This window comes from Suncus etruscus, chromosome 4, assembly GCF_024139225.1.
Source record: "Suncus etruscus isolate mSunEtr1 chromosome 4, mSunEtr1.pri.cur, whole genome shotgun sequence".
In the NCBI taxonomy this organism is placed as follows: domain Eukaryota; kingdom Metazoa; phylum Chordata; class Mammalia; order Eulipotyphla; family Soricidae; genus Suncus; species Suncus etruscus.
This window is the reverse complement of record NC_064851.1, coordinates 20,338,266-20,354,797: the sequence shown is the minus strand read 5'-3', so window position 1 is coordinate 20,354,797 and position 16,532 is coordinate 20,338,266. Positions and strand designations below refer to the sequence as shown.

At 49.7% G+C, this 16,532-nt stretch overlaps 2 protein-coding genes across 3 annotated transcripts in view; one reads left to right on the top strand and one right to left on the bottom strand.

Moving 5' to 3' along the window:
• PADI2 (peptidyl arginine deiminase 2) overlaps nt 1-16,532 on the bottom strand; it is a 651,199-nt gene that overhangs the window by 533,909 nt on the left and 100,758 nt on the right. The window contains exon 1 of one of the 2 annotated variants that reach the window (XM_049772006.1): nt 8,218-8,227. The exons of the other annotated variant lie outside the window; for it this stretch is intronic. The gene's annotated coding sequence lies outside the window, so the exon portion shown is untranslated. Of the gene's footprint in view, nt 1-8,217; nt 8,228-16,532 lie in introns of those variants that run through there. 2 annotated transcript variants of the gene reach the window in all.
• Nucleotides 1-16,532, top strand: part of ARHGEF10L (Rho guanine nucleotide exchange factor 10 like) — a 124,261-nt gene that overhangs the window by 74,028 nt on the left and 33,701 nt on the right. The window contains 5 exon segments of the mRNA XM_049772149.1: nt 4,830-4,975; nt 7,536-7,717; nt 10,021-10,136; nt 10,673-10,800; nt 11,429-11,530. Coding sequence (XP_049628106.1) covers nt 4,830-4,975; nt 7,536-7,717; nt 10,021-10,136; nt 10,673-10,800; nt 11,429-11,530 — 674 coding nt within the window.

Sequence of the window (16,532 nt, the reverse complement as noted above, 5' to 3'; positions counted from 1 at the left end):
TGTGCTCCAAGAGTGGGCTCTGGTGTCTACAATTTGCTCCTGGTTCTTGCTGTATGGCCTCAAGGGAACCCCCTAACCTCTTTGAACCCTATTAGCTCTCTGAAATGAGGAAAATTCCATTTTTGTACCTCAGGCCTGCATCCTGCAAAGGAGGGTCATGGCAGACAGTCCTGGATCCCTGCTGGTTTTCAACTGCGTTACTGTTTTTAAAGAAAAAGAGGAAAAACTGATGCTAGGTTTCGCAGTTGCAACTTTAGACTTGCCTAGAAGGGGAAAATAATTGGAAAAATATTTCCAAATGAATTCATAGAGTGCAGTGCTTTTCATAATTCGGGGCACAAGAATGAGTCATCTCCGATGGTCACCTACTTCCTTAAGTGACACATGGTGGTGCCCCAGACCCAGGCCCCTTTCTTTTACTCACCACAGGGTGGAGCTTGACCCGAAAAGTCAGGGAAGGTGGCTGGTAGCACATTTTCAGGGACATGTATGGTCCTTTAGGGAGGAGTTTCAGGGCAGGGTTGTCATGCTGTCATCTTATAAGGGAAGATTTGTCACCTTCTGGTCCTGTGTGCTCTGAACATAGAATGAATGACAGGCTGGCCAGGTTTCAGCCACTGGGGAAGCACTTCCTAATAGTTGAGGAGAGTTGGGGATGTTGACAGTCTTTGTGTGGTGACACAGTCCTTTGCATGCTCACTTACCCTGACAGGGTGGGCCTTCCTCAGCTTTGACAGCTCAGGTGGGAACAAGGTTACCTGTAGGGCTTCCGGCAACACATCATTTGCCTGACACAGCCCAGCCCAGCCCAATGTATGTTCTGACCTGTTTTGACCAATGTGTGATGCCAACACTTAAAAATGATGAGAAGCCCCACAAAATCCAGACTTGTGGGCCCTCAAAGGTGTGTGGCAGAGCTGGCTTGTCTTTCTGGGGCCCTTGGCACTGCGCTCCCCACCCAACTCTTTTCAAAAGTGGTCTCCAACCTCTAGAACTGGCTTGTTTAGCCTGTTCCAGAGGGTGGAGCTGTGGAAGGAAAAACAAGGCAGGACAGAGTCCCCTCCTGGATGAATGGTCTCATCCTGTAAGTCAGCCCTGACCTCTTCTTGTTTCAGGCAAGACCCCCTCAACCCAGCATCCAAGTTTTTATTTTGGGAAGCTTTTCCTATTAAAGACTTCAGCCATGCTGCACCCCTCTATGCCCACCTGTGCCAGGCTGTGCTATCTACTTCCAGTGTCTATATCTGGCTGCCAACCTATGCCCACTTGTGTCCTGTGCCAACCAGTGCTAGTCTGTTTCATGAGGTGCTAGCATGTTTAAGGCTGTGCCAACTAGTGCCAACCTGCCTATTGATGTTGGCTAGCACCATGGTAGTCTGTGCCTGTTAGTGCTCAACCATGCCCACCCATGCCAGACTGAACCCATTACTGCCAGCATGTACCATTATGTGATAACACATGCAGCCAGCACCAACCTGTGCCATCCTGCCCTTACCAATCCATGATAATCTTCTACCCTATGTCAGCTGTTGGTAGCTCATGCTGGTCAGCATCAACCCATATCAACTCATACCACTATGTGAGTGTCAACTCTTGCCACCATATGTCAGCTCATGCCACTGTCAACTAGTGCCAATGTATGCCACCCATGCCAGTCAGTCACATATAATACTATTGTATACCATTCATTACAAACCATTTTAAGCCAGCCAATGCTAGTCTATGCCAAAATGCCTCCCGATGCCAGCTGATACTACTCTATGCCCACCCATGCCAGTCAGTGCTGACATAAAGCAGTGTTTAACTACCTCGTATGTCTGTGCCATTGCATGTGAACCAATATCACTTAAGCCTATGTCAACCTATGCCATCCTGAGGGCTAGTCAGTAGCCACCCAGACCAGTTAGTGCCACCATTCCAACACCAGCATATGCAAGCCTATGCCATTCATTGTCAACATGCAGTTACATGCTAGCTTATGCCAAACTGTGCCAAGCATGGATGGACTTGATCTCATTAATCAGTGCCAGCATGGGTTAGTAGATACCAATCCATGTCAATCTATGCTAGTATGTGTCCATGGTACCAGTCAGTGCCAACTGATGCCAATATGTGCCCACTGGTACCAGTCATCCCATACGTTTGCCACAGTGCCAGTGCATGTCTACTGATGACAGGGTATGCTAGCAGTGCCCACCTTTGCAAGTGTATGCCAACCAGTGCAACATGTTTTAACCTGTGCCAATCTGTGCTCACCTAGGAGAGTATGTACCCACTGGTGCCAGTCTATATCCACCCATGCCAGGGTGTGCCAGACCATGCTGTGCTACTTAATGCCAGAAAGTACTGCTTGTACTTGGCTATGCCAGGCTATGCCCATCCCATCTATGCCCATTTATTTCTCTTTATGCATACCCATGTTCTCTTAGGCTGGCATGGAGTGGGCTCTGCACTTGGGGGTGTTTTCCTGCCTCTTTTCTACTACTGAGAGGTTTCTCTTGTTCTGTGTCCACCTGGGCAGCTGCCATAAGGGAGTGAGACAGGGACTCCTTCGGGCAGTCAGTTGTCTCGTCTCTCCCCACTGGCCCCCAGGATCACCAGGACACTGACTAGAGCCCAGGAAGACCTGTTTGGTATTAGGCAAGAAGAAACTCTGAGCCTCAGTTTCTCTACCTCAAATGTGTATGTGTGTGTGTGTGTGTGTGTGTGTGTGTGTGTGTGTGTGTGTTGTCTAAGATATGTGGGAAGTATATGGAGAGTGAGATGGTAGCCGCATTCTGTACCTCCTTTCTACCAGGGGCCCCCTCAGCTGGTCTCAGCAAGTTTTGAGAATATGGTCGTGATTTTCCTCTTGTGGTCACTAGGCAGAAGCAGAAATGAAACTGGGCGTGCTTGAAATGAAACCTGCTGCCTCTTTCCCAATGTGCCTACTCAGGCCTGCGGGGCTGTTTGTGCAATAGCAGGGCTTCTGTTTTCATCTTCTATTTCTCCATGATTTCCCCAAGCCCGCCTTTAGGGCAGAGAGGGAGCTGCCGGAGCCCGCTCTGTTCCTTTTTGGGCCACGCATACTTGGCAGCCTTCTGGAGGTTGGGCCATGGATTCACAAAAAGGTGTTCAGCTTGTTGGTGGAAGCTGTGGGAAGGAGAGACTGTTCCTAGCACTTGTGGGGCCCCAAGGATCTTGATTCTTTTCTGTATTAGAGCAGCAGGGCCTGGCATGGCTTTTGTATACACCAGGTGGAAGCTAGGACCTAGTGTTGGGGACAGCCTGGCCCCAACTCCTGCCCTTCCAGGACTCAGGACTGTCGAGCTGCTGCAATGCCAAGTTTAGTGGTATTTTAGAAGCTTGGCAAGTAGTGGCAAGTTTTGAAGGTTTAGTAGCCTCTACACTGCCTGCCTTTGGTACCTGTGGACTCCTGTATGGGCCTGGGACACAGGCTTCTGGGTAGGAGAACAAGAAGTTATTCCAAGGGAGGTTTGAGGCTTACTTGTCCTTTTCCTTGTAAGAATGGGGAATTTTGGGGGGCATAATTGTTGTCATGGACTGGGAAGGTCTTGCAAGGACTGAAGTGCACACTTAGCATATGGGACCTAGGTATGATCCCTGGTACCACATGGTCCCCTGAGCATGGCCAGGGGTACGCCCACGGCCCTCAGTCTGAGCACTACCGAGCTGACCCCTGAGACAAACATAACAAGAGCAGATCATTGGAGTCGTGGTCTCAGCAATTAGTTTTGCTGAATCCACTTCCACCCCCAAAATAAACCCCGTAAGACGTTCCTGTCAGTCCTGAGCTCGGAAAAACTTCTGTGCTGGCTGAGATTCTTAGTGTCCAGCTTGACACCGTAACCCCCTGTTCAGCTGAATCCTGTAGATCTTTGGCAACCCCCAAAGAAGGTGGGGGGGGGGGCGCATTCAGCAAAATCTATTCATCACACCTGTTATTTGGATTATCATTTTTTTTTTTTTTTGCTTTATTTTGTGCTCAGGACTTAGTCCTGGCAGGGCATAGGGAACATATATGGTAATAGGGATTGAACGTGGGTTGGTGCATGTAAGACCAGTGGTTTATACCCCCACCCCACTCTGTTCTACACTATCTCTCCCATTTGGATGATCTTGTTCAGTTGTTGTTTGGTTTGGGGATCGTATCAGTGGTGCTCAAGAGCAGCTCCCAGTTTGTGATTTGAGAGGCCTGACTTGCAGGCCTGTCCTTACCCTCAGCTGAAGGTATAGGCATGGGGCTTCTATCCAGGCCAACTTTCCCCCAGCTCTGGGCCTCACCTCTCATAGAGCAGCTAGGGGTGCCACACAGGACTGGTTTTACCACCATTACTATACTTCAGAAGACCCTACCTTTGCTTCAATACTCTGCCTCCATCATCTCAAAGTTCTTGCAAACCCTTGACCAAGGGCTGCTTTCCATCCTGTCCTGGGCTCTGCAAACCTTACGCTGGACATGATCCAGTGTTCCTCCATCTAAGTGACAAAGATTGGGGCAATACTTAGCAGTGACATGACAAAGTAACCTGCTGTATGTGTGTGTGATGTGTGTGTCCACTTTTGGGTGTGTGGGGTACATGACCGTGGCACGAATTTGTTATATTGGTGTGCTCTTGTGTGGTTTGACTCCCAGGGGGGGCTGGCAGTGACTGGCACTTCTAGACAGTGGGTTCTGGGGACATTTTAGAGAACCAACTTGGCTCCTTCCTAGCATTTGCAACATGTCCCCTGGGCCAGGACAGAGGATGTCGGGGCCCATGTTCCTACCTGCACATGTGTGTATGATGTGGTAGCTGGTGCTGACTGGCTCCCTTCCTCATCCCCAGTTGCTGACCTCAGGCCAGAGACAGCTGCTCCTGTGTGAGACGCTGACGGAGACGGTGTATGGGGACCGTGGGCAGCTCATCAAATCCAAGGAGCGCAGGGTCTTCCTGCTCAACGACATGCTGGTCTGTGCCAACATCAACTTCAAGTGAGTGGCCCAGCCTCCCACTTCCTGGAGAACCCCCGATGGCAACCCCTGCTCTTCTCTCTCAGGAGCTGTCAGTCTCTGACATCCTGGGGTCCTCTCTCAGGGAGCCCAGCCCTACCCTGCCCTTCCCTACCCTCAGGTTCTGTTGCTACCAGGTCTTTTGGAGAGGCCAACGGGTGTCCCCTGGGTGGTTCTGCATTTGTGTGCCCACACCTCCTTCCTGCATATAGACACTTTGAAAGCAGTGAAATGCTCTGCTGAGTATGGTCAAGAGTCCTTCTGCTCCGACTCAGCCAGTTTCCCCTGCCAGATCTCTGGTTTCTTAACAGGGAAGTCTGCACCCTCCCCCCCCCCCCCCAACCTCCCTAGCTAAGTGTCTCTTCTGGGCTTGTAGCCATGCCGGGAGCCTCTGACTGACCTGTGCCTGGAGGGCTGGGCCCTGTACAGGTGAATGGAATGCTAGGTCTGAATCTGTGGGCACAGGTCCTAGGGGTGGGGAGCTCCAGGTCTCCCTAAATGTTCTGATGATTCCCAGAGGGAATTTAGCACAGAGATTCAGGCTTTTCTTTAGAAAAGTGAAAACCCAACATTCTGGGCCCATATTGCCCACAGCCATTTGGGGCAGAAATGAGTCATGTGACCTTTTATCAGGGACTCCAGCTCTCCCATCTCCACCTTCCTTATCCTGGCCCCATACTCACTTGTAGTCCTCAACCGTAACCCCCCAAAGCCCTTTTTTTTTATCAACCCTGAAACAACACTGCATCAGTCACTAAGTTGCCGTCAGTTGGGCACTGGCCCTGTGTTTTAGTGTTGGTGGCCCAGCGCTCCCATCTGCAGCCATAGGGCCACTCACAAATTCTGAGTGAGACCCAGAATGCTGGTTGCTGCCAGGCTTTCTGCTCAGGGCCTCAGCAGATGTGAGGATTCTCTGGGCTTGTGGCCACAGGACCTGTGAGGGCTGTTTGTGAACTCACTCACTCACTCACTCACTCATTCACTCACTCATCACTCACTCACTCACTCACTCACTCACTCACTCACTCACTCACTCACTCACTCACTCATTCATTCACACACACAGGGAAGAAGTCCATGTTTGCAAGGAGTGTGGGCAAGGCTTCAGTCAGAGCTCACATCTCATCACACACCAGAAAACACACACATGTTTGTAGGGAGTGTGGGCCAGGATTCACTGACATGTCAACTCTCTTCAAACACCAGAGAGAACACACACAGGTTAGAAGCCCCACGTATGTTATGGAGTGTGAGTGAAGCTTCAGTAGAGGTCAAATCTTATCACTCATCGAAGACCAATGTTTGAAGCAAATATGACTAACGAACAGTAAATGACATCAACATTCACAGAAGCAAATGTAGCCAACACAAACACAAATCGCATAACAAACCTGAGACATTGGCCAGGGAAATGTTCAAACATCTAACTCCATATTTCATACTGTGCACTAATAAACTATGTTTCTGTATATAAAAAAATAGCATTCACTCATTCATGTGTGTTCCCTCATATACATTTATTTACACTCTCAGCCACACGTTCTCATCATATCCCCCATTCACTCCTTCATATATACATTCACATACTCACATGCATTTATTCCTAGACTCATTCACATGCTTTAATTCATGGACTTGCGTTCATTGACACATTCTGCTCACATATTCATTCTTTTTTTCGTGTGTGTATGTGTGTGTGTGTGTGTGTGTGTGTGTGTGTGTGTGTGTTTGTGGTGCTGGACTGCTCTATGTGAGGTGTCACTTTACTGCTAAGACACACCCTCACTCCATACACATGTTTATCTATTTGTTCTCACATTCATATATATATGAATTCATATATATATTCACATATATATGTCCCTTATTTATATATTCATTCCCACACTTACTCACTCACCACTCAAGGGGCCGTGTGATGTTGAAGTCCTATTACATCTGAGACACCCTGAAGGTACTGGCCTTTCTGTCCTCCTGTTAAACAAGGCCTAGCTTGAAGATGCTAATGACCCAGCTTCAAGGAATCCATTTGAGCCAAGTCACATAGCCTATGGGACAAGTCCTAGGCCTTGTCCAGAGTAATGCAGTTCCTGGCAGGATTACTGTGGGATTCAGGGCACAGGAAAAGGCTCACCCTGTGGTCCCCTCTGCCTTCACCTGAGATGGGTTCTGCCCTGCTCTGATGCCCACAGCCCCAGTGGCTTCAGCCCCATGACTGTCACTCAGTGGTAGTAATGACCTTCCTACCTCTTGTCTCTCTCCTCAGGCCTGCCAACCACAGGTAGGGTCTGGGGCTCAGGGACACATGGGTCTGGATTTAGGCCTGGCATCTGGGTCTGCGGCTTGGGGACACCTGGGTCTGGGTCTGGCGCCTGGGTGATGCTTATGCTCTGCCCTGCCTGCCTGGGCTTTGCTCCAAGGTCTTGTGCTTGGGCTGTGAGGTGCCTGGCTGTGAGCTGGTGTGCTGAGGACTGTGCTCTGGGTTGGGCAGAGGGCCCATTGCCTCGGGCTCTCCAGAGTTCTGATCTTCTCTGTCCTGCAGGGGCCAGCTGGAGATCAGCAGCCTGGTGCCTCTGGGGCCCAAGTACGTGGTGAAGTGGAACACGTCACTGCCTCAGGTGCAGGTGGTGGAAGTAGGCCAGGAGGGCAGTTCCTACGAGAAGGACAATGTGCTCATCCAGCATGCCGGCGCCAAGAAGGCCTCTGCGGCAGGCCAGGCCCAGAGTGAGTCTGCCCTGCTCCAAGGAATTACCATGCACTGTGGGCCAGTGGGATGAGAGGTTCTCCTTATACACTATTTACCACACACACACATGAACGAACATGAGCACACATGCAGAGACACGAGCATACCACATGCACGCATGTGCACGCAAATACACACACACATACATGCACACAGCATCCACCTCACCTCCACTATTCTTCCCCCAACCCTGCCTTGACCTTTCATGCATTCACCAAGTCATGGTACTCCCTTGGTCCCAGCCTCCCTCCCTGTGGACCTGTGAGGTGTGGCCATCACCTGTTTATCCTCTGTGCAGGGGACCCTGGTGACACTCACTCTGTCCTGACACCTCCAGACCAGGTTCAGGGCTGGTGGCTCTTTGGCTGCTCTTTCCCCCTCAGTCATAACTTTCTGCTTGGCTGTGGGAACAGCTAGAGTGAGGGACACTTGGCCCACCCTCCCCAGGGCTGTCTCCTGGAGATTCAGGCCACATATTTTCATGCCCCCATCCCTGTGTCCTCCTGTTAACAGCCTCCCTGGAGCTCTGGTGTGCTTCCCCACCCCTCCACCTCACATGTCCATTCTGTGTCTCTGCTTGAGCTTGGCCACATCAAACTTTGGAGTGTTTCATGTCCCACCTCCTCAGAGCCTTTCTGTCACCTTTGCCCTCTTCCAGAGTACACTCTGCCCTTCCAGATCATCTGTCTGCTTCACTGTGACTCGCTCAGGGCCACTTTCTTGGAGAAGCCTTTTTTGATTACTTCAGCCTAGGCTGTGTTCCACCCTGTCCTAGGCTCAAGGACCTGCTCTTGTTCCCCATTATGGTGGTACTGGGCTGCCCTCTTCCTTTTTACCTAAACAAAATCCCTCACCGGTTCTGTGGACCAATGAAGATGCTAAGTGCATAGGCTAGAGTGATAACACAGCACATAGGGCATTTGCCTTGCACATGGTTGACCCAGGTTTGGTCCCCAGCATCCCGTATGGTCCCCCAAGCCTGCCAGGTTTGATTATTGAGTGCAGAGCCAGGAATAAACCCTGAGTTACACTAGATGTGGCCCAAAACCAAATAAACAAATGAACAAAAAAATAGATACAAATTGCAGAGCAAGAAGAGAGGCTTTTCCCCAGACCTTGCCCTCATCTCCACCTGCTATGGACATTGACTTCCTGGGGGCCATTCCAGCTTGCAAGACCTGGCACTGTGCCCCCTCCCAGGGGCTGTATCTCTCCCTAACTCATTGATCACAGAATCCTATGGCCTGTTCCTGTCCCCAATGGCCCTCAATGGTCTCGTTCCTATTCCTCTCTCTTGGAGTCCTTTAGATTGACACCCTACTCTGCAACTCTGTTTCTTGTCTTGGACCCCATCCCTTCATTGATTATCTCATGTGTGACCACCTTCCTCAAACAAGAGTCAGAGGCATCTGCCCTCCTGTAAAGGGGAAAAGTGATATTCTCTTGAGCCTCAGCTGGCCTTTTATGACTTTTTATTATACTGTCACTCAAATGTAAAACCGGGTGCAATAAACGCTTCATGCTTATCTCCCTTGGGCCATCATAAAAATAGAACAGGAGCCAGAGTGATAGGACAGTGGGTATTTACTTGTCTTGAGTGTGGTTAGCCTGGTTTCAGTCCCTGGCACCCTAGATGGTCTCTGAGCACCACCAGGAACCTTTCCTTTCCTTCTAGGGTGGCCATCCTGAACTGGTCCCCAGAGTGTGACTTTGCCACCATAAATGCAGGTGGCTCCGGAGATCACCTGGGCTTTAGATATTCATTTAAACAAACACCTTAGAGAAGACTCACCTGCGTGCCCCACACTCCTGCATCACTCTGTACTCTCACCTGGAACCCAAGTAGCCCCGCACCCTTGTCACTATGGCTCTGACCACCTCCTCCCACTGCCCTTCCTTCCTGTGCTGATTCATCCATTCCTGCCCTGCTCTGCACACCAGCTCCATGAGAGCAGGGAGTCCCCCATTTCCCAAAGCTGTATTGAGGCCTCTCCCTAGCCTGATGTGGGATAACTCTGCTGTGCAGATCAACAACTTGCAGTTGCTGGGTGTCCTTCAGCCTCAGAGCCCCTGTGCTTTCCCTTCTCCTGCTGTGCAGGTGCCTTTATTTTCAATTGCCGCTGGTTCTGTCTTCAGGCTATTTCCTGGACGTCCACCTCCATTGAGGCACAAGCTAGAGAGTTTCTTTCTGAACCTCCAACACCAGTTCCTAGGCTAGGAAGTGGGTCCTGATGCCTGGGGCTGAGTTGGGTTTCCCTGTCCCTACCTGCTGTCCCCCCAGATAAGGTGTACTTCGGCCCCCCGCGCCTCTTCCAGGAGCTTCAGGACCTGCAGAAGGACCTGGCTGTGGTGGAGCAGATCACCCTCCTTATCAGCACACTGCATGGCACCTACCAGGTATGGCTCAGGTGTGCTCTCTGGTGCCCCCTTCTATCCTTATCAGCACACTGCACACCACCTATCAGGTACTGTCCTGACATGCTTCCTTCTGTCCTGTACTGCATGGCACCTACCATGTGTGGCCAGGCAGGCTCACTAGCTTTCTGAGCACTTGTCTGCCATGCAACTGCTCACTCTTTCTGCTGGCTGTTCCTGGTATCTGGTGGGTGGCCTCAAGTTCAGATGAAGGGGGCATGGCTTCTTGTCTGCCTGGTTTGTCATGTAGCCCCTCCTGAATTTTGCTCCAGGCTGGGGACAATTTGGGTAGAGGGGCAGGTGTGTCTCTTGCGAAGAAAGGGTCCCAGGTGGGGTTTACATCAAATTCATCTTGGCCAGCAGGAGGGGGAGTCTGCTGTCTAAATGAGGGGTACAGGACTTCAGGATGGCTCCCTGTCCATCTTCCCCGAGGCACCTAAATTCTGGCATCTGGTGTGAATTTGGGGGGGAGTAGGGGCTTAGTCCTGACCTGACCTTACTGGTCTCTTCCACCCTAGAACCTGAACATGACGGTGGCACAGGACTGGTGCCTGGCTCTGCAGAGGCTAATGCGTGTCAAGGAGGAGGAAATCCATTCAGCCAATAAGTGCCGCCTTCGGCTCCTGCTTCCTGGAAAACCTGACAAGTAAGGGAGGCAGGTGATATAGAGAGGAACTGGAAAGTGGGTGGCATGGAGAGGGGACCTGAGAAGTAAGAGGCATGGACAAGGCCTGTCACTGTCATCTCAGCCAGGCGGCATGGGAAGGGGGCCTGGAAGGTAAGGGGAACAGATAAGACCTGGTGCCATGCAGCTGTGGGCACACTGTGACCTGTGCTTGGTGAGGGGTTTGGCATGGACCAGGTTTCTGTGGAGAGAAAGAATGAGTTGCACAGCTTTCTCTGGGGTGGATGCCTGTAATAGAGGCTCCTGTGCTATATAGGCAGGAAGAACCTCTGTCAGAGTCATGCTCAGATGTTCAGGGGTGTAAAGCCAACAAGTTGGGGTCTGAGTCAGATCTCTGACATTGAACCTGTGAGGGCCAGAGCCTCGGGCTTTGTGAGTTAGAGGCATGAGCCTTCCTGAAGTGTGAGGACCTCAGGGCCTATGTACCTGGGGACACAGGCTTACTCAGCCTCCAGCCATGCCTGCTGTTCACATGGCATACCTCATGCTCTTTTGCTCCTGGAACATTTGGTGGAGGAAAGAGTGAGATCTCCTGGGCCATCTGGGCCATATCCCTAACCCCATGCTCCTGCCTCTTCTCTCATTGCAGGTCTGGGCGCCCCATCAGCTTCATGGTCGTCTTCATCACTCCCAATCCTCTGAGCAAGATCTCCTGGGTGAACAGATTGCACTTGGCCAAGATCGGACTTAGTGAGTTAGAACTGTGGGGAAAAGGATGGTCTTAGTGTGCCTGTTTGAGTGTGGATATTGGGTGCTAGGGAGGCCCTGATGTGGGCTGGAGGAGCAATGGGAGAGTCTTTTTCAGGGAGCTTGGACAAGTCACCTCCCCTTACTGAGCCTCAGTTTCCTCAAGTCCATCTTGGCCAGCAGGAAAAAAATAAAAAAAAATTGTAAAAAAAATAGGGTCGACAGAGATGAAATCACTAATTTCTGGGGACCTGCAGGATGGAGACCCTGGAGTGGTGGGCAAAGGGGACTTTTCAGGATATTGGGGGAGATGACACTGTCATATAGTACTCAGCTCTCTGGCTACTGGAAAACAATGGTGCTTTCAGGGGACCCTAATCCACTGAGACTGTGGCCAAGAGCAAATGAATGGGGGCCAGGAGCCTTCCACTCATTCCTCCCCTGTGCATTTATCTGCTCAGAGTAACACAGAAAATAGTGCATGTTTGCATTGACAGCATTTGAGCATTGAACTCGCATCTTTTCATCTTGCGTTCACAGCCACTCCCAAAAGGTGGGTCTGTTGTGGTTCCCTCTTTATCGTAGTGGGGTATGAGGTCCAGAGATGTGCCTGAGCGTGCCCAGTAGAAGGGCAGGGGGGTGATGGGAGCCCTGCTTCCTGGAGTCATGCATGTGTCTGCCAGTCCTCTTGGCGAAGTGACCGTGAATGTCATTCCTTGTCCATTTTACATGTCCCCGAGAGGCCTTGTTGGAGCCTTGTTGGTGAGGGCTGTGAGATGGACAGTGGCTGAGGAGGGCAGGATTCCCACGTGCCCTTCCTTCCCAGCCAGGAGCAGAACATTTTAGTTTGTCATTTCTGGTGTAGGCAAAATTCCACTACTTCCCCCTGCTGGTCAGTTTAAGGAACCGGTTCTTTATGCATTTTGAGAAATAAATCAGGACCTTCACCAGGGGGTCAACCAGTGGAGAAGCTTTACAACATCTCCACAACAGTTCTATGCTGGGGAAGAGGGCAGAGGGCCACCTTAAGGGAACCCAGTGTTAGGCACAGGCATGGCATGGGGCATGGGGAAAGGATGACGGAGACTGTCACCACTGCCAGGAGGAAGCACCGTGGCAGTGTGCCTTCTTGACATAGAAACCAGAAAAAGATCTGGGTTGCAGTGGTTGCAGTAGGCTGAAAGGGTAGGGTGGTAGGGTGGTAAGGTTCTGTGGCAATGGGGGAGCAAGGCCAGCTTATCACCCCATTTCTATGGGTATGGCTCCTCCTGTGGTCAACTGGTTGTGAGGGGAAGGAGGCTCTGAGCTTGAGGTGGCAGCAGGGAGAAAGCTGATGCCCAGGTAGCCCTGTGGTTCATGACTCTACTGGGTGACCAGGAGGTCTAGCTAGGGCTAGGCTGTGTGGAAAGACTCCATCCTACAAGTTGTTCTGCTCCAAGGCAATCTGCCTTGATTCTTGCCTGAGCCCTTGTGGTTCGTTCAGTCCCAATCCTGGAGGGGGCGCCGTTCAGCCTAGCCACTCCTGAGTCCTGTTGGCACAGCATCACCTGCTCCTGAGGTGTCCCCTGGGGCTGATGGGTCCTGCTGGGCAGGTTTCTGGCTGTCAGCTCCATCCCTGGCTACCACAAGACACTCAGCCCTTATTTGTACACTGTTTCACTGCGGCAGAAGTTTTTCTGTGGAAGCAGAGTCCATTTGAAATTTACTTGAATGCCTGGGTTCCCCTGGGGCTTGAATAATTTCTTCCTTTATTTTTGCCAGTTTTTTTTTTTTTTTAATCTGCAATGCCTGGTGGAGTTGGGGGGAGTGGGTGGTGGTGGATAATATGAGCTGTTGGAAATAGAATATGTTAAAAACATTTATTGGCGGAGGACGTTATCCCTTTATTGCTGTGTGTGTTTTGTCCTCTCTCTACTAACTGTGTCAGGATGGGACTCCTAGCAGACTATCACAGGAGGGGTTGTCATGGAGTGGGAGTGGGATGGGGGGCCCTAGGGAAACTCCCGTACCATTCCCCTGCCTGCCTGGGTGTAGGCCCAGCTCTGCTGATGTCCAGCACATTGGTGGATGCACTCTTTGACCTCCATGTGGCTTGGATTCTCCCTGAGAAAATGGGGGAGATGCTAGGGGCTCCCTCATGTGGCTCTGTGAGCCTGTGGAAAGATAGCTCCTGACACCCAGGAAAAGCTCCAGGGATGGGGTGACTGGGATTCACAGGAGAGGAAGTAACCATCTAGGTTACTCACAGGGTCATGAAGAACAAGGTCCCCTCCCAGCCATACTTAATCCCACTTGTAAAGGTTTCTGGGAAAAAGGGGCTCTAAATGGCAAGCCCTAGAGATGGGAGGAAGGAAGGGCTGGAAATGGGGGTGTCCTCTGCCCTCTCCCCTGCTGGCCCCAGAGGAATGTCCCTACAGCTGACTTAACAGACCTGCTCTAATCAGCAGACTACAGTGAGCATCTGTATATACCCTGGCCAGTACACTTTCTGTGTCCACAGTGTCAGTTGCTGGACCTTCCAGAGACAGTGTTCAGGGCTGTTGTCTCTAAGTCACACCATGATCTGGAGCCAGGGCGAGGGTGGTGCCTGGTCTTTTTGGCAGGCCCCAGGCTGTTCTTGGGATAGTGGAAGGGGACTATGGTGGCCCCCAGTCTCAGGTGCCCCTCAGTCCCTGCTCAGGGGACCTGCTTATATGTTCTGTGAGTGCACGAAAACAAAGCCCGGCACTAAACAAGCCCTCACTTAGTGTCATTTGGGAATCCCCAGCCTCGCCATCGGTGCCAGTTCTTAATGCCCCTGTCCCAAGCGCGGCTTTCAGCTCTCAGCACCAATGGCCTGTTCATTCTGTCCTCGAGCTCATCTTTGGTGACAGGAACAATGGCAGTAGCAGATGGGGACTCTGCAGCCCCATTTTCTCTTCACATCCCAGTTGCAGGCAGGAAGGCGCCATCTGGAAGAGAGAAGGTCAGATCATTAAAACACATATAATGATACTTTGGCAGGCCCTGATATGCCAGTGTGTGTGGGGAGGAGGAAAAGGAGAGGGCTGAGGACAAGGTGATATGGTGGGAAGAGACTGGGCAACTGGGAGGCTTGAGAACTGGGAGGGCTCCTTTTCCCTATGGTGGGATAGGATGGAAGTCACTCCACTGGTGGGCATGAGGATGAAGAGGCTAATTTGGGCCAGTCTTGCTACCTATGAGATGTGGAGCCCTTCTCTAGGGCTGGCCACCATCTTTCTTTTTCTTTTCTTTCTTTCTTTCTTTCTTTCTTTCTTTCTTTCTTTCTTTCTTTCTTTCTTTCTTTATTTCTTTCTTTCTTTCTTTCTTTCTTCTTTCTTTTTTTCTTTCTTTCTTTCTTTCTTTCTTTTTCTTTCTTTCTTTCTTTCTTTTTCTTTCTTTCTTTTCTTTCTTTCTTTCTTTCTTTCTTTCCTTTCTTCTTTCTTCTTTCTTTTTCTTTCTTTCTTTCTTTCTTTCTTTCTTTCTTTCTTTTCTTTCTTTCTTTCTTTCTTTCTTTCTTTTTCTTTTCTTTCTTTCTTTCTTCTTTCTTCTTTCTTTCTTTCTTTCTTTCTTTCTTTCTTTTTTCTTTTTCTTTCTTCTTTTTCTTTCTTTCTTTCTTTTTTCTTCTTTTTTTTTTTTCTTTCTTTCTTTCTTTCTTTCTTTCTTCTTCTTTCTTTCTTTCTTTCTTCTTTCTTTCTTTCTTCTTTCTTTCTTTCTTTCTTTTTCTTCTTTCTTCTTTTCTTTCTTATTCTTTCTTTCTTTCTTTCTTTCTTTCTTTCTTTTCTTTCTTCTTTCTTTTCTTTCTTTCTTTCCTTTCCTTCCTTCCTTCCTTTCTTTCTTCTTCTCTTTCTTTCTTCTTTCTTTTTCTTTCTTTCTTTCTTTCTTCTTTCTTTCTTTCTTTTCTTTCTTTCTTTCTTTCTTTCTTTCTTTCTTTCTTTCTTTCTTTCTTTCTTTCTTTCTTCCTTTCTTTCTTCTTCTTTCTTTCTTTCTTTCTTTCTTTCTTCTTCCTTCCTTCCTTCCTTCCTTCCTTCTCCTTCTTCCTTCCTTCCCTCCTCCCTCCCTCCCTCCCTCCCTCCCTCCCTCCCTCCCTCCCTCCCTCCCTCCCTCCCTCCTTCCTTCCTTCCTTCCTTCCTTCCTTCCTTCCTTCCTTCCTTCCTTCCTTCTTCTTTCCTTCCTGTGGTTACAAACTTGCTCATAATACAGTTATTTCTATTCTCACATCAGTTTCACCATCAGTGTAACACTCCTTCCATCATTGTAACCCAGTTTTTCCACCCTACTGCAAGTTTTGCTCCTTGGGCAGGTACGAACATTACTTAATATTGCATGTAACAATGAAATGGTAACAGAATTATTGAAAAGAAAAACTTCAGTAAAAGGAAATGTGTGACAATTGTCATTTCTTGCAATGAGGCCATTATGCCATTTTCTGAAGGTGAATTAAGCTCTTTGTTACTAGTTGAGCATTCTGTTGTTAGTTTTGTTTGTTGAGCTTAAGTGGGTTCTGAGATAATTTCATATCTAATTTGGTGCATTCCTACTGGGATGTCAGTATTGAAAAATATGGAAGTGTCGCCTGGCTGCATATACGGCTGCACGGTCCAGGACTTGGAGAGGCTGTGGAGCTGGGCTGATGAGCTGACATGGTGACAACTGTTGATGGTGTGGGTGGCTGCCGAAATTTTCAGAAGTTTGGAGAGCAGTGTGGGCGGGGGAGGCGGCCTGTCTTGTCCCCAAAATGACTGTAGTGATCTTAGCCCCTGAAATGGCACACCTGGAGTTTTAGCAGTTAGTTATCTCTGCAAAGATCAGTGGAAAAGTGATGAAGTTAGGCCATTGTTGTGACTGCAATTGTGGGGTGCATGTGCAGTTTCTGAAGCTTTAGTAGATTGGGGGATTCGCCCCCAACCCCCCAGGGTCCCCAGTGCCATCATCTGTGAATCTGGTATGTTCTTTATTCTATTTATTTTTTTGATTACTTTAACACTGTGGTTTACAAGATTGTG